Source organism: Aspergillus pseudodeflectus (genome assembly GCF_044049435.1).
Source record: "Aspergillus pseudodeflectus strain CBS 756.74 chromosome Unknown BJX68scaffold_12, whole genome shotgun sequence".
Classification (NCBI taxonomy): Eukaryota; Fungi; Ascomycota; class Eurotiomycetes; order Eurotiales; family Aspergillaceae; genus Aspergillus; species Aspergillus pseudodeflectus.
The window spans coordinates 683,728-699,502 of NW_027263788.1; the positions used below are offsets into that span (position 1 = coordinate 683,728).

Consider the following 15,775-nt stretch of genomic DNA (forward strand, 5'->3'; position numbering starts at 1 on the left):
TTGTTTTTGCCGCAACTCTGCGTCAGTGCGAGAACCACCATCCGCAGATGTGCAAGGGAGATATGTTAAGATCTCTCTTGTGGCGGCAGCGGCAGCTGAAGCAGCAAACGGCTGGAAAATTTGTCCTTGTGCGAGTCGGCGTAATCACAAATGCCATGAACGACGAGGCATGGTAGCAGATTCACGACACCGGCAGCTTCCATCTCGAAACACAGGACGCCATCAAGCGGAGTATTGATCTTGTCCCTTGTGTGTCCATATTTGATGGTTTGAAGAATATGCCGGCATTATCGTCACGTTCTGGTCGAAGGACGGCCATGTCCTTTTGGCAGCCGTCACAGGTGTCTCCCCCGGCGTGGTCATAGGAAGACTTGAAGAGGACATCGGCGTCAGGTGAAGGTCGCTCAACAAGAAACTCTCGCATACGGTCTTTGGTAGCGCGGGTGGCCAAGCTGGAGTTGAATCTTGAGACAGCGGTCGATAAGGCGTGGGAGGGCGTATTCATCGACCCAAATCGCTGAAATCCGTCCGGGACTGTCTTCCAAAATCATATTGAACGACACCTCCATACTGTCCGGCCGGCTGACCGACGATAACGTCACCCAGCCGTATGTCAAACTTGTCACTCGGGGCGCTGTCCGCAATACCGACGAGAAGAAGGGACTGAGGGAGGGGAATGCGGCGATCATTCGGGTCGCGGCGGCCGCAGCGGGGTTCGTTCCCATTACCCCAGCGGGTGAGCAACAGACGACATTTTCATGGTTATGGATGCGACCGGTCGTGTATTCGGAGTCGGAATCGTCGTATTCCTCATCGAGGACGCGCTTTGCGGCGGTGTATTCGAGTGCGAGGGGGCGGATCCAACCGATTGTGAAGTTTGTGGGACATGGTCGACGTCGTTTCATCGTAAGATCCTGAAGTCACTGATAAAAGCTCCGTGGGTGATGGAGTGAAAGATGAGAATTTTCGAGGGGAGCGGGGTAAAAGAGAGAAGACGAGGGCGAGGTGCGCCTGGTGAGGCTGAAATTTGGCAAGATCCAATCACCTTCACCAATGGGTAACACTGCATCGCGCCTTCCAAGATTGGAAAGAAATTCGCTGCCCAGCTCTGCGGCAACATTCTGGTAGCCAGGCAGAATCTGCCTTTCAAACTCCACGTTGTCACTTGCCGTCGGGGATCGAGATCCCGATCATTGAGCTGTTTTCCAAAGAACAAAAAGCCTGTGTATTTCCCGCTATGCATATGCTAATATTCAATAGAAAATGCTCACCAGCCAGCTTACGCCGGAGGAGGAATAGACGTCACCTCTACCGCGTCCCCCTCATCAACACAAACCCCATCAAACACCTCCGCCCGATTCTTCAACCTCGTCGCCGCCTGCTCCTCACTCGGCTGATCGCGCACCGCCTGGTCAAGCTCCGCGGTTTTCCGCGCAACCCTTACAGCAAGCCTCGAATCCCAGATCCCTTCGCGGCGGTTACAGATTGATAAGAGGTGGAGAGCTTTTTGTTGTACGGTTGGGTCAGGCGAACGGGAGGCTGTTAGACAGAGGGGTGGGACGATTCCCAGGGAGAGTGTGAAGGTTCGTTTGCGGGTTGGGTGAGCTCTACAGTTATTAGCTTGTTGACCCTTGCCTTGGACATCGGTAGTAAGGGAGAGGGGGCTTACTGAAATGTTCGGGCGAGATAGCCCTCGGCCAACGAGACTATTCGCGCAAAGTTGTCGTTGTGGGGGCCCCATGCATCGGCTGGATCCCACGTATGTGCCGTCAGGAGCATTGGTGAGAGGAGGAACCATATCTGTAAGATATCCGGATCCTGACCATAGTCCTCTCCCGCTATTGATCCCGACACAGGTGATCGTTGTAAAAACGCGCTGTGCAACCGCTTCATATTCTCCTTGACATCCATCTGCGACGTATCGATCAACGGACTCGAGGGCGCCCCCTGCGCAACGGCCTTTGCCGCATCTAGCATCCCGTGCAAGATGTGATTCCACAGTCCGTTCAACGCATCGTGTACGTCATCCACCGGTGTGGGATCGCCCGCAATCACCTCGAAGCTATCGTGCGGCGACATCATACTCATACTACTCCCCCTCATCTCAATGAGCTGATTATCCAGCCGCGTGAACAACGACCTCATTGTTCGCCTCGGAACAAGCAGGCCCGTCCGCGGATCATTCTCGTACTCCCGCAACAGATTCAAGCCCGAGCGCATGTGTATTATGGCAGAAGACACCGATCCGCGCAGGCACTCAAAGCACGCGAAGAATATACACGAGATGAGAATAATATCCGGACTCGTCGACCCCGTCCCGCGTGCGTTCAACGTCACTCGGTCCTGGAGTAACCGTAACGCCTTCCCGTACTGCTGCATCGCAAACTGCGTCATGGGACTCCACAACCCGATCGCGGAGGAGTCGTCGTACTCGTAGACCTGCTGCATAGCACCGAGCGCGATAACAACATGCGAAAGGACATCCTCACGGTGCGCAGCCTGTAATACGGGCTGCGTGAAATGTAGCGGAAGCCGACTGCGCATTGCCGCGAGGAAAAAGTCAAGAGAGCGTTTTTCGGCGCCTGTCGTCGCGAAGGAGGCTTTGGGTGTGTAGACGACGATGCGCATGTTGCTGTCGGCGGAGGGTTGGGCGTATTCGCAGAGTCGCTTTGAGCGCGTGCACTTTAGGCACGCTGGGCGGGCCTCGTCGCATTTTATTCGACGGGCTCTGGGCCGTTAGTCACTAATCAACCCTTGAAAATAGATAGAGGCTGCGTACTTGCAGACCAGACATCCTGAGCGAACTTTCGTCGAGCCGAATCGCAAGGGGCGTGGCTTCTCAGTCATGGTGCAGGAGAGAGCGACGTGATCGGTGTGCTGGGAGATCGAAGAAGAGACGAGAAGCTTGGGCTCGAAATTAATGGAGTCTCGGGGCGCGGGGCCCGGATAGTCTCCTGCTTCTAGCGGCTTAGCCTCGGAACGCCCTCGTAGATCTGCTGCCCTCGATTGGTTATGGCAATCAGTGGGGGCCAGTCGGCGTTACCTAAGATATCAAATCATTATGAAGTGCATTCAGAAGCAATGCCATTGTCATCGTCATTAGCTGAGTTAATCATCTACCTGCATAGGCTATGGTCCGGCCCGAGGAATATTGGATGTGATCATACTGTAGATCACTGCTTGACCTGATGCTTTGTGGGGACCTCCTAAGATATCAAATCATCATGCGGTGCATCTGGAGGCAATGTCATTGTGTTCATCTAGACTGATCACCTAACTTAAATAGACTCGATAAAGGTCCAATCGGCACGACTCCAGTTGTATATCTATGGTCATTACATAACGCGGACCTCCGTTGCACCCGTATACTCTTTGATATCCCTGACAAGAGCCTTCGCCGGAGTAAAGTACCCACGATGCTGTGCATCACTTCCTCCGAAAAGCAAGCCAACCACCTCCCCGCCTCCAGTCGTGACGAGCGAGCCCGAGTCTCCTGGTGCCACAACGCATTGGTTCTGCCCAGCAACAATGGTGTGTTCCATTGTCACAACCACTTCTTCGCTCCCGCCGGCCAGGGATCGCGAGACCCTGCACTCGAATAATCCCCCATACCACCCGCGGGTGGGGCCGGACTGTGCTCCCACCTTGAAGAGGGTATCGTTGTGCTTAAGCGCATTGAAATTGAAATCAATCAAAGAAAACTCTTCCGGGAGTATGCTGTACTTTGCGGGGGCAGATATCTAGAAAGCAACCGTCAGTTAGTTTGGTGGCTTCTCTGTTCAAAGATTAAGACATTACCTTGTTACTACCAGTCACTCCATCACGGGGCTTGACCAAGGCCCAGTCCAGATTGGACGCCTGGTCTTTGAGATATGCGGCTCTGTCGTCGTTCCACCCTGACGTGCCCCTGAGGACCCTGAGGTCTGAGGCCGCCATCACACGGCCAAAGACGTAGTCTTCTCTCTCTAGCATGGATGTGTAGGTGGCTTTTATCGACCGATACAGGGCAATTCTGTGATTCATCGTGTCCCAGGTCTTCTGGTCGCGGTCTTCAAGTTCGACCTCTTCTTCCACGAACAGTGCAATTCTTTTGTAGGTGTCGGACCCAGTTTGCTGTTCGATGTACTCTTCCAAGCTCGCTATGCGCGCCTCGATGAAGGCCCTGGTGGGTGCTTCGACTGTTAGAATTTTCGGTGCCCTGTCGATACCTAGTCGGATTCCATCGCGCGTCCAACGCTCTACATCTGCCTTGAAGTCAGTGATCCACCGTAATTTCTCCCTGGAATGTCATTACTTACCCAGAGGTTCGCTCCTGATTGGTGATGTCGCGTCTGGTATGACACCGTGCGTGCACGTAATGCCAAATGCCTTCCATTCACCACCATTCCAACGAAGTTCGAACCATCCCCCAAAAGTCGAAGCTGCAGCCCCATACATGGCCTTTTGATGCAGCTGAAGACTAGTCCCCGGCGTGATATCAGCAATACCCTCTTCCGTCGCGCCATTGTCTGTCCCGGCCAGTGCAGACTGCGACAGAGAGTCCCTCCCATCCAACCACAGTGTATCCCAGCGGACGAGCACGCTGACGCTACCCAGATCATATCCATCCAGGACACGAATGATCGTCTCACGGAGATTCCCCCAATCCTCCCGAGCCCTTGCAACAACCCCAACAAGTATGGTGACAGGGCACTCTCGCCGGTTGCTGCTCATCCCCACCCGGTAACAGCCCACGCAGTGTACGCCACGCAGGTCGATGCAGTTAATGATGTCTCGGCTAACGCGGGCCCATCTCGAGCAGATCGGATCAGTAGGATAACAAGGGAAGACACTAGGCTTGCGATCGAAGCGCGGGTCGATTATCTCAACGGCGGCGCCGAGAATGCCGCTCTCCGTCAGATACTGCAAAACGCGCCGTGCGGCATCGACCCACCCGCGCTCCGTAGGATCATGGCGATCCGCGTAGATGAGCACAGTAAACCGGGGATCCGGCCGCGGCCTTGCAAAGGCAGATCGCCGCGCGCAGTAGCGAATCTCCCTCACGCGGACTCTAGCGTCCGTGGCGACCCGGTCGATGCTCCGCATGTGCTGCGCCGGTGGGGTTGTTAGAGCCTTGTACTGGGCTACGTGAAAGACGTTGGAGTTCTCGACGGGGGGTTCGCATAGGTTCGGACCTCCTGCGCGGAAATCCTCTTCGGTGAACTGGTCGGATTCTGCGGGGGCTGGGGGAGTAGCTTCGTCTGAGGATGTGGAGCGGTTTGAGCGTCGGGATCGAACCGTCCCTTCTGAGGAGGAGCCAGAGGCGTAGACGATCTCGCCGTAGGAAGGGGGCTCAATCAGAGGGTTAGGATAATGAGCGACGGCAGGCGGATACCACATGTTTGTCTTGTCTCACGATGGAGTATGGATGAACAAGAGAGGATGTATAGCTCGAAGTTGAATGTTCCAGTCCTGAAATTGCTAATTTGTGTAGAGAAGGTGATGATGGAGAAGAAGGTTGATGAGAAGGCGGAGTGATGGACATACTTTTATTAAGGTTGATCTACCTGACTCAGAGAAAGCCTAGTGAATCCCGAGCCCTAGGCAGCCAACTCCGACCCATGGGTGAATGGTGGCGGTTGCGGACATCCGTTTTTACTAGCAGAAATCGTGAGTATGCCGGTTGATAATGCGCTTGGGCACGTTAAAGGCCGCGGACACAAAATGGCTTAGCATGATACCCGAAGAACATAGTGGGAGCTGGCCGAGAGGTCGCACCCAGAGCAGTGCCGTTGGCCTCCGACTAGTTCATTGCATTCGCTGATGGTTACCTTGAGATTGCTAAAGACAGCGACGGAGGCAGGGACATTTAATCAACAAATCCGCTTCTCCGACCATCGAGGTGGGATGGGAAGTGCAGAACTGGAGTAGGTTGGGGTGGACGATGACGCCGTAGGTCACTCCAATATGGCAGTCAGAATTGGTGTTGGCATGGAAGCATCGTCTGAAAGACGAAGGGATAAAGAGGGCATGGGAGAGGATTCCTTTTCAGGGGTGAGGAACGAAGATGGAGGACACAGGGAGCAAAAAGCGGAGAAAGGGGTGTATATATGCACAGGAGAGGTCAAAGAAGAGTACGACAGAACAGTGAAGAAAAAAGTAGGTGGTCTTCACAACAGGCTTTGCAAATGGCCATGTTGAAGAGAAAAATGAGTGTAGTAAGAATTACTTCTCATTAAAGTACATCTCAACGTAGTGTACAGGATTCTGTCTGATGTCCAACTAGTACTTCACCACCAATATGATCAACATTCACCATGAGCTCGGCAGAGCAAGAGTCTATTCTAAACAGGAAATGTCTAATGCCTCAAAGACACCATGTATGTCCAACCCTGCTTGTATCTGACCACATGTTCGAAACCACAAAAGTCAGTGACAGAAGAGACGAGACGACAAAAGAAGAAGAGACGAGACGACAAAAGACAAGAACACGACGGCAGTCCAACCACAGACATATCGACATCGATTATCTAACCAATAACATGATCAGCGCCTCCAGCCAGATGCCCATCATCCCTGCAAGTGAAACTGTGGCTGTCGTGGATGTCACCCCCGATATAGAAGGGCTTGGCAGGGTACTTGCAAAGATTCCGCGAGGCAACCCGTCCATTTGGCAACCTTGATCTCGCCGACAACGTCTCGGGCGCAATGCCGTTCTCGACCCAATTGATGAGCGCCCCCATGGCGTCGAGAGGCAGTGGACCAGTCCCGCCACGACAATGACCGACGCCCGGGGCTGTAAAGACGCGATAAAAGGCATCGATAGAGGTATCACTTGGGAGGCTCGCTGCGACAGAATCGCGAAATCGAAAGAGGTTGGATGGGTTGATGTATTCGTCGCTTAGCCCGACCCAGGTGAGCATTTTCCCTCCAGCAGAGTAGAAGCCGGTCAGATCTAGGCTGCTTGTCCCCATGATTTTGGCTCCAATTCTCATCGACTCATTAAAGGCTGCAAAGTACTCCTCGGTCGTGAGATTGAATATGTTCGCAGTAACGTTGCGCAGAATCATCCCGCGAAGCCAACCCGCGGCGGGTGGGAAAGGAGCAGGGACCAGGGAGTTGTTGCGCAGGGTAGTATTCGCGATGCCGCTGAATGTTGCACCGGTGGAGAGCCCATACCACAGGAGGTTGTCATTATCGTCCTTGACCCCGTCCATGATCTTTTGCACAATCCTGGCGTGCGTTTCTGTAACGGGTATCGACGTGTTCTTGCCGCATTGCGCGACTTTTCCGACGACGGAGGAGGGATCGAACGGGCAGGACGCAAGAAGATCATAATGCGAGATCAAGCCGTCAACGAGACCGTCCAGATGGTCGCAGTATCTGATGATTTCTCTCTGGAAAGTCTCGAATACACAGGTTGGGACGAGCTGCTTCTCCTGCGCCATGACGATGAAGGGCCAAAAGTCACCGGGTCCAAGAAGCTCGGGGCTCAACGCAGGGGCGACGGCGAGGATGCCATCGAAGTCGGAAGGGTATCTGGCAGCGGAATGGTAGCCCATGCGCCCACCTTGAGAACAGCCGGTATAGTAGGAACGGAAACCGTCGACCCCGTAGAATTGCCCGATTATATCCTTCGAAACAACGCTCATGGTGTGTACCGCGCGGTGGGCCAGGTTGGTCAGAAGGCCAGTATTCAAAGTTCCATCCGGCCTGTAGCCCCAGTATCCTGTCTGGGGATCGATCCGTCTCCCGAGGGTCAATCCGCCGTCCGTGAATGAGGTTGCAAATCCCGAATGGGCGGGGAGGACCATGTTGAAATCGTATCCTGCTGCGAGACCGCCGCCACCGGTCGCCGCGTAGCGGCCGTTCCATCTGTCTGCAGGGGGTAGCCAAACGTTTACGAAAACCGTGTCATTTGCTCCAGAGTGCGTGAGTGCAAGAGACACGTTGCAAAAGTTGAGACCTGGGATGTCTCCAGGGATACCGGTGAGTTGACCGGGGAAGGAGACGTTGTAGGCGAGGCTCGAGTGAAGGGACAGGACCGCGGCACCTGGGACGACTGGGAGGGTGAAATTGGCACAGTTTCTGGCAAGGGCCAGGCCCTGAAAAAGGACCAAGATGAGCAGTATTATCATTTTGTTAGAAGGTAGAGGAGATGCGTATGAAGGAGAAACGAGTAAAGTTGTGTGAGATTGGTTGATAGACACACATGTGCCAAAGAATCAGTGGCACATAGGAGAGGAGGGAGAGGGAAAGAAGAAGAGAGAAGAGTGATTCTACGTTATATACAAATCAAAACATAAACCTTAGGCATTAACTCATTCACTGAAGAGGAAGAAAAAAAACCCCTCATTAGGTAAAGCGCCCTTGTGCAGGCACCTCTCCAGACATGCCTTGAAACTGAGGGAATTCACCTGCAGCGGACCAATAATCGTCCGAGACATCTCTGAAATTGCTCAGGACAGTAAGCCCGAGTAAAATACATCGCGCCTGCTAAAAAACAGAGAGCAAAGCCTTTTACGGCCGTCTTTTCGAGTCCATCAAGTCAAATATGCTGAGAGTGTAGTTCCAGAGCTGAGGCGAGTAATCCGTGCAGAACGTGTATCCAGTGTAGTAAGTGCTCCTGTGTCCCTGCAGTGCGTACAGCTTCTTATAAAACCCGTTTCTGACATCCTCATTCGAAACGTGAAGACTACTCGGTGTGTGGTTTGCAAGCGCCACAATGGTCGGCTCCTGCGCACCGGGGAATGTGCCTGCCTCTTCCATCCGTCTGAGATCTCCCAGCAGCAACCTTCTCGCGTCCATCTCGGTAAAGTGCGCGACACCGGTGATCCGAGTCCTGTGGTAGCCCGAAATTCCGGTATAGTCGAGCGCGTACAGAAACGGCGGAAGGGGGAGGCTTCCAGGTTGGTTGTTTGGATTGAGGTTGACCAGGTTAATGCCGTCTGGGATCCTTGTGTTTGCGACGACGAGGCCACCATAGAAACTGTTGTGTTTTAGTTTTGAAAAGACAGACCGCTCGTCCTCATCCAGATTGAAGCCGTCGAGATTGGGGAGGATGGGAGGGAACGTTATGAGCAGCTGCTTCGCACGGACGACTCTTTGCATACCGTCAGCATCTTCGACTAGAAGGTTGACGCCAGTAGAGTCCCGGCTCGCCGCTGTGGCTCTGGAGTTGTACAGAATATTTCTCTTGCCGATATACCTCGCCGCCATCCGGAAGAGCTCATGTGTGCCGTTCGATGGAACTATCCCTCCAACACGAAGGAAGCCATCGATAGGTGACAGGCTGAAGCTCTGGATCACGTATAGCAGCGGCGTCTCCAGAAGATTACCTACGGGCTCGGTCCAGGTCTGGACGAATTGCAGCACGCCTTGCAAGGAATGTTCCTGGACAAACTCCCTAAATGGACGGAGGAGAACCTCAGGAACTTCATCGGGGAGATAGTATGCGCCTGAATAAAGGTAATCGAACTCCTGGAGTGTCGCTAGGTACTGAGAAGCAGCCGTGTACGGATCGAGTGAGTGTCCCGGGTTGACCCTTTCACCCGTCTCGAAGTTAATAAAGTCATAGGTGGCGGCAGGCGCAGTAAAGTTCTGGTACGGCACACCGACGAGGTCGAAGAAAGTTCCTGGTGATCTCCAGATTGAAGTATCCACCGACTCCATACTCAAAGTGGCCGCCGCCGAGGTACAGGGTGTGCGCATGCCCACCTAGATGGTCCTCTTTCTCAACGACGGCAACGCTATATCCGCGACTGATAAACTGAGCCGCAGCATAGGCTCCCGTTCCGCCACCTCCGAGAATGCACACGTCGGTGACGATTTCCCCTTTTCCATACGCTGCTGCTGCCAGTGCCAGCGACACGGCGCCGAGTTGCCGAAGAGTCCCGAAGCGCATGGTAGCCTTACTTTCGCCTTTTCTTCGCGATTAGAGACTGATTGCTGTATTGGCGAGACAGGTGCAATCTTTGCATTTGATTTCCAAGGTCGAAAACGGCATCCCTCCGAACTTCAGGAACCTACGACGTCTGAATAAGAAGGAGCGAACCCCCGCATGGCCGGACCAGGAAGGAAGGTACAGTCCGCTCCAAGCAGCAGCACTCGAACTCACACAACTGCAAAGCCATCGAATTAGATATACAGAATGGTATCACAGACAGTATCACGCGCGCTGCAACCCAAATCCCAATCTCAACTCAAACCCCGACCAATCCAAAAACCATAATATCAAGCAAACCGAATCACAAGCCCAATAATAGTCCCGATAATCGCTCCCACAACGAACCCAATCAGGACATAGAGGATATAGTATCTGAAGACTCGCGACTTGGACCCGTATTTCCATTCCTGTCTAATATCGCCCCATGACCGGAGTTGGTTTTTTGGCGGTTGTTGGAGTTCCAGCGAGTTGGAGTTGTAGTACCCGTTCGTGCTGTACTCGTAGACTGCGGGTGCTGGTGCAGCGTGCGCTTGGGGTGGTGGGTAAGCGGCTTTTCTGTCCGAGTCCATTCTTCTTCTGTGTCTGATGTTAGCACAGGGACAGATTTTCAAGGTTCGTTAGTCGTGTATAAAGGACAGCAATAGTGCTCTTACAATGCTAGTTTCGCGCTCAGCTTCGTCTGAGGTATGTCAATATGAAGAAGGTGATAGAGGAAAGAAGTACCCCAAACAAGCCAAGGTGCGCGAGGTTGATTTAAAGTATTCGACCGCGACCGCATGAGGAGCGTGAGGCAGTGTATTGGCGGTGCATGCTGGTGGGTGACGTACAGAGTCCCCACCCGGGCCACGCCCTGGGCCTCTGACAGTGGCAGCCGGCAGGTGATCAGCATGGGGGCCATGTTGTGGACTGGGTCAGCCTTGGACACTGCCTCTCGGAGCTTGGCCGAGACACTGCATAAGGCTCGGTGGGATGGGATCATTATTGGTAGAGGATGGTCTCCAAGAGATATACATACTTGCCGAGCTTCTTAAGTCTCTAATACATGAGAGCCATGCGAGGTACACGTCTCGACGCGCGAATTGACGGGTCTCACGCAATCTTGGACGGATAACCCGCGTGTATCCGAGCAAAGGACACGGAGCTTCGAGCCCGATTTTCTGATAAGCGTGCTGTCAACCACATTGTCGCCCAAGTTGTGCTGCCTTGGCGCGATATTTCCGCTCCGCTCGCCAAGAAGAGTCAGCCCTATGGGATGCCACAACAGCTGGAATACGAGATCGGTAGGCTTTGATCGAGTTGATTGGAGAATCTTGCCTCTCGGCAGATAGACCTGGTGTATCGAGGTCGATAACATGGGTTCATGTCTATCCACGCATAGTTTGAGAAGACTTCCGTATCACCATTGTCTAGATGGCTGCTGTTGGAGTGCTGCCGGGTTGGTTTGTCTAATCAGGAGGAACCAGAATATAGATATTAGTTAAAAGTAGAGATCAGATATCTGTGTAAGATGACCTAAAATTTATATCCCAAATCTACCAGATCCAGCCCTTTAATTCTTCACCGGCGGCTGCACACTCCCTTCAAGAACCTCCACCTCTCCAGTCTCCACCTCACCAACATCAACATCCTCCCACGTTGCCTTGACTGTTGTCTCCCCCCTCAACAGCCTCTCCACATTCAACAACGTACTATACAAGACCCCATGACTAACCGCCCCCTCGACATCCCCCTCAAACGGCCTCCCCACCTCCCCCTGATCTCCATTAATATCGGACCCCTTCCCCTTTGCCCCAGCAGGTCTATACCCGCCCGTAAGCGCCGGATACGGCGCGAAGCATTTCAGATACCCACTCCCACACAGTCTCCCCAGCGAGACGTCGAACTGCGCGCCCGTGTCGATATCCGCGGCGAGATGCGATGGGTTCACGGAAAGCGCGGAGAGGATACGTTGTGCGCCGCGGAGGGAGACGGCATAGAGGAGGGAGCAGACGCCGTCGATGATGGGGCAGGTTAAGCGGGATGTGTTGGGGCGGTTCTGTGGTGGTTCGTCGCGCCAGTAGGGGAGGAAGTGGTGTGGGGGCGGGATTGTGGGGTCGTTGGGGGTTAGGTAGGAGGGGTGGGAGGGGTTGCATTCTATGCCGCAGTGGCCAAGCCAGAGGATGTCCCAGTCATTTCCATAGGGTGCGTTCGAGTGAGGGTTTGGGCTTGTTTGTGATGAGGGATCTGTGGATTGGAGGGCGCGGACTGCAAGGGCGAAGGATTGGAGTTGAGCTTTTACAGAGACGTCCCAGTCTGCGTCATCTTCCATTATTATTGCGCTGCCAAGTCTTTCGTGGACAGTCCTGGGGGCGTTAGAATAGAATATAGGGTGGAAGAGAAGGAAACATACTTTTGCAACGCATTGAGGTGGCTTCGCCGAGCAGCATACTCAACCGGTCGGTGGTCAAAGTTCCAGTTCTGATGAATCAGTATGGTGCAATCGCAAGGGGCCTTGTACTAACAAACGGATATGTTTTGGGATTGATCTCATCAGGGGTAATTGCGTCGATGAATTCGACATCAAAGTCGCTCAGTGATGAGCCCAGGACAATGTTGTCGCGCTTGTCTAGCCGACTGGGAAGGCTGATGGCGAAGATTTTTTGTACCTGGACAAGTCAGCGCCATTGAGCTTGAAAGCACAAAAGATAGATGAGCTACCCCCAGAGTGGTATTCGTGATAGCAGTAATGTGGTTAGAGCCCTCATTGTGCCGTAAACCCGCGCTACCAGGCGCCGTTGCGGAGGCAAAGGGATGAGACCAGAAAATGAGACTAATAATGACAATCACTCCGATCGCATATAGCATTAATCGAGCGATTCCTCGCTGAGACGTTGACCACGCCATTGTTCATTTATCTCTGACATTGACGTGCTGACTGTTTGGTTAAGAGAATTTAAAGGGCAGCAGATGTCGGCGTTTCAGGGTGCTACGGGCGGGCGTCATTTCCGAGCCTGAAAGTCTATGATGATTCGACTGCTAAGCGCCAAGAAGGTTGGGCTCTTATTGGTCAATTTAGAGGGCTTGGCCATGAATTAAATCGAGATTGACCTGGTAATTTTGTAGACAAACAAAAATGAGATCAAGCCCTAACTTGTGTAACTGTCTTTGATTGTCCGCAATTCAGACGCTCCCCTTCCCAACCGGTAGCCTCACGTCGATCCCAGAGGCACCACCGTCGTGTCCGAGTGTTTAAAAGTCGTAATTCCCGTCCTTGAAATCTTCAATTGCGATGGACAGTTTGGATCAGGGCAAGCAATAGTTGAATCCGTCGTCATCCAGTCGTGTTCGTGGGTCATGCGTTGTTTTGCAGCCAACAAGGGGAGGACAGCCGCTAAAAATATATCAGCCACAAAATAAAATTTATTGCAAAGCATGAAATCTGGGGGAAGAAAACAAGGTACCCAAACTATAAATACTGATTCCTTGACCCGGTGGAAGATGCATCATCTCGCCCTTCAACGTAAAGTAGTCGCCCTCCTTTGCCCCGCAAAGTATGCGCTTCCCCTCGGGACAGATCACCTCGACGCGAAGGTCGTATAGTTGGAAGGAGTCGTCGCTAGACATGTTTATGTTGGGTTGATAGGCTGGGTTGTATAGTTCCTGCAATGCAAGGAGAGCAATGTGAAAGTTGAGGTTATCACTCGTGGCACCGGCGACCTACCTACTCCAACTATCGGACCTTTGGACGCCGGCGCCACAACCTGACTCACTAGCTTGACGAGTTTGGAGACAAAAGATAACGTGCCAAAACTCTGACACATGGCACAGGCCACGCTACTTATATTATCTCGGTGGTACAGAGATATCCTCAACTCTAGACCACAATCCTCACCGAGCCATCACAATGGCTTCACCCAAAGATGGGAAGACTGTCGATGCAACAACGGCCGATATGGAGATGGGTCCGGTGCAGGGTGACCAGGAGGAGATTAGACGCGACCTGCAGAGCAGGCATATCAACATGATAGCGCTTGCTGGGATGATTGGGACAGGTCTATTTCTTACATCGGGACAGGTCATTGCGATTGCCGGACCAGCAGGCGCATTCCTTGCATATATCCTCATGGGCTTTGTGACGGCCGGTGTGTCCTACACTACCGGTGAAATCACCTCCTTCAGCCCGTGGACAGGCGCATTCGTCCGCCACGCGACCAAATTCGTCGAACCGGCCCTCGGCGCAGCGACGGGATGGAACTTTTGGTACACAATGTGCGTTGCCGGCCCAGCTGATGTTGTCGCCGCGTCCAATCTGGTGCAGTACTGGCACACCGACATCAACGTCGCCGTCTGGGTCTCTGTCTTTGGTTTCTTCATCGCGGCGGTAAACCTGTGCAATGTGCGCCTGTACGGAGAATCCGAAGTTTTCTTTTCCTCGCTGAAGATCATGCTCATCATCGGCCTGATCATTGGAGGGATCGTCATCAATTGTGGAGGTGGCCCGGATGGAGAGTACCTCGGGTTCACATATTGGGATAGCCCGGGGGCATTCAATGAGTACATCGCGTCTGGAGCTACAGGACGGTTCCTTGCGTTCTGGAAGGTCCTCCTCACATCGGCCTACAGCTTCGGAAACATCCAGATCGTGGCCATTGCAGGATCGGAAACGCGCAACCCGCGTGTGGTGATTCCCAGTGCCACGAGGAAGACCTTTCTCCGGGTCTTTGTCTTTTACGTCCTGAGCATCTTCATCGTCGGGCTCATCGTGTACGTTCTCCCGGAGATTCATCTTCGGCACCAAAAGATAGCTAACATATCTAAAGCCCCTCCAACGACCCCTCCCTAACAATCTCAACCGGAACAGCCCAACAATCCCCCTTCGTCATCGCCTTCACACGCGCCGGAATCTCCGTCCTCCCACATATAATTAACGCGGTAGTCTGCACATCAGCCATAAGCGCCGGATCGGGCTGCATCTTCATCGCGTCGCGAACCCTCTACGGCCTCAGCCGCGACGGACACGCCCCGCGCTTCTTCCAGAAATGCAACCGCTTCGGAACACCATTTTACGCCGTCGGATTATCGTGCGCGTTCCTCCCGCTGAGCTACATGACTGTGGGGAGCGCGGCGTCGGTGGTCTTTGGGTGGTTTGTGAATATCACCACCGTGGCCGGGTTGATTGGGTGGGTGGTTATTCAGGGGACGTATCTGAGGTTCTACTATGGGTTGAAGAGGCAGGGGTTTGATCGGAGGGGTGAGTCTATACAAGAATCGCCGTGCTAGCACTGGTGAGATTCGAGCTGGGATGCTGTGCTGACTAGGCTACTACAGATCTGCCGTATCGGAACTTTCTCCAGCCGTATGCAGCCTGGGCGACGCTGTTTATGGTTGTCATGATTCTCATCTTCTCTGGTATGCTGACCCTATAGGTCGTGACTGAGCTGAGCTTGTACTGACTCCAAAGGCTACGACGTCTTCACCAAAGGAAACTTTACAGCATCCGGCTTTCTGACATCGTATCTGAACATTGGGATCTTTGCGGGTATGTCACAGCTTCCACAAACACTTATGAGCCTTGAAAGACACTAACGAAGGCAGTTCTATACATTTTCTTCAAGTTCTACCTCAAGTCAAAGGTCGTCCCGCTCAAGGAGATTGATTTCCAGTCCGAGTTTGATGCGATTGAGCAGGAGAAGGCGTCGGGGGAGTATGTGCCGGAGCCGGAGCGGGTTTGGTGGAAGAGGTGGATGCATTTGTTCTAGGACTATATTCGAGGCGCCTGTTAGTGAGGGTAGTGCTCAAGTAATGCCGCATATGGGGCTCCAGAAGACTATACTGTCGGATCGGAGAGTCTCGCTAACCTGATAGTACTGC

The 15,775-nt window shown here is 53.2% G+C and overlaps 8 protein-coding genes across 8 annotated transcripts; 1 reads left to right on the plus strand and 7 right to left on the minus strand.

Annotated features, from left to right (window-relative positions):
* Positions 1-222: 222 nt before the first annotated feature.
* Positions 223-1,006, minus strand: BJX68DRAFT_40705 (uncharacterized protein). The gene has a single exon (XM_071049125.1). The coding sequence runs from the start codon at positions 903-905 to the stop codon at positions 405-407; it is 501 nt and encodes a 166-aa protein (XP_070901366.1). The 5' UTR covers positions 906-1,006; the 3' UTR covers positions 223-404.
* A 273-nt stretch (positions 1,007-1,279) lies between these two features.
* Positions 1,280-2,847, minus strand: BJX68DRAFT_264939 (Zn(II)2Cys6 transcription factor; the record flags this gene model as incomplete). The annotated part of the gene is made up of 3 exons (XM_071045094.1): positions 1,280-1,607; positions 1,670-2,728; positions 2,780-2,847. 3 exons carry the CDS (start codon positions 2,845-2,847, stop codon positions 1,280-1,282), a joined length of 1,455 nt encoding a protein of 484 aa, XP_070901367.1.
* A 294-nt stretch (positions 2,848-3,141) lies between these two features.
* Positions 3,142-5,488, minus strand: BJX68DRAFT_40727 (uncharacterized protein). The gene is made up of 3 exons (XM_071049127.1): positions 4,299-5,488; positions 3,799-4,244; positions 3,142-3,740 (listed from the first exon to the last, which is right to left on the minus strand). Exons 1-3 carry the CDS (start codon positions 5,377-5,379, stop codon positions 3,336-3,338), a joined length of 1,932 nt encoding a protein of 643 aa, XP_070901368.1. The 5' UTR covers positions 5,380-5,488; the 3' UTR covers positions 3,142-3,335.
* Positions 5,489-6,509: 1,021 nt separating this feature from the next.
* On the minus strand, positions 6,510-8,117 carry BJX68DRAFT_254135 (Tannase/feruloyl esterase; the record flags this gene model as incomplete). The annotated part of the gene is made up of 2 exons (XM_071042844.1): positions 6,510-7,945; positions 7,979-8,117. The coding sequence occupies 2 exons, from the start codon at positions 8,115-8,117 to the stop codon at positions 6,510-6,512; spliced, it is 1,575 nt and encodes a 524-aa protein (XP_070901369.1).
* Positions 8,118-8,415: 298 nt separating this feature from the next.
* Positions 8,416-9,883, minus strand: BJX68DRAFT_274660 (FAD/NAD(P)-binding domain-containing protein; the record flags this gene model as incomplete). The annotated part of the gene is made up of 2 exons (XM_071047699.1): positions 8,416-9,622; positions 9,654-9,883. The coding sequence occupies 2 exons, from the start codon at positions 9,881-9,883 to the stop codon at positions 8,500-8,502; spliced, it is 1,353 nt and encodes a 450-aa protein (XP_070901370.1). The 3' UTR covers positions 8,416-8,499.
* Positions 9,884-10,212: 329 nt separating this feature from the next.
* Positions 10,213-10,823, minus strand: BJX68DRAFT_264943 (uncharacterized protein; the record flags this gene model as incomplete). The annotated part of the gene is made up of 2 exons (XM_071045095.1): positions 10,213-10,501; positions 10,579-10,823. The coding sequence occupies 2 exons, from the start codon at positions 10,821-10,823 to the stop codon at positions 10,213-10,215; spliced, it is 534 nt and encodes a 177-aa protein (XP_070901371.1).
* A 651-nt stretch (positions 10,824-11,474) lies between these two features.
* Positions 11,475-13,528, minus strand: BJX68DRAFT_264944 (uncharacterized protein; the record flags this gene model as incomplete). Its single annotated transcript, XM_071045096.1, has 5 exons — positions 11,475-12,267; positions 12,315-12,382; positions 12,427-12,570; positions 13,135-13,295; positions 13,381-13,528. 5 exons carry the CDS (start codon positions 13,526-13,528, stop codon positions 11,475-11,477), a joined length of 1,314 nt encoding a protein of 437 aa, XP_070901372.1.
* A 280-nt stretch (positions 13,529-13,808) lies between these two features.
* On the plus strand, positions 13,809-15,663 carry BJX68DRAFT_264945 (amino acid permease/ SLC12A domain-containing protein; the record flags this gene model as incomplete). Its single annotated transcript, XM_071045097.1, has 5 exons — positions 13,809-14,668; positions 14,725-15,155; positions 15,233-15,313; positions 15,366-15,443; positions 15,500-15,663. The coding sequence occupies 5 exons, from the start codon at positions 13,809-13,811 to the stop codon at positions 15,661-15,663; spliced, it is 1,614 nt and encodes a 537-aa protein (XP_070901373.1).
* Between the last annotated feature and the right edge of the window lie 112 nt (positions 15,664-15,775).

Bases quoted from the DNA above. Each gene is read 5' to 3' on its own strand.
- BJX68DRAFT_40705 (XM_071049125.1), bottom strand. From the start codon at position 905: ATGAAACGACGTCGACCATGTCCCACAAACTTCACAATCGGTTGGATC.
- BJX68DRAFT_40727 (XM_071049127.1), bottom strand. From the start codon at position 5,379: ATGTGGTATCCGCCTGCCGTCGCTCATTATCCTAACCCTCTGATTGAG. The intron at 4,245-4,298 runs GTAAGTAATGAC...ACTTCAAGGCAG, and splicing joins AATCAGGAGCGAACCTCTGG to ATGTAGAGCGTTGGACGCGC. The intron at 3,741-3,798 runs GTAATGTCTTAA...GTTGCTTTCTAG, and splicing joins GAGTGACTGGTAGTAACAAG to ATATCTGCCCCCGCAAAGTA.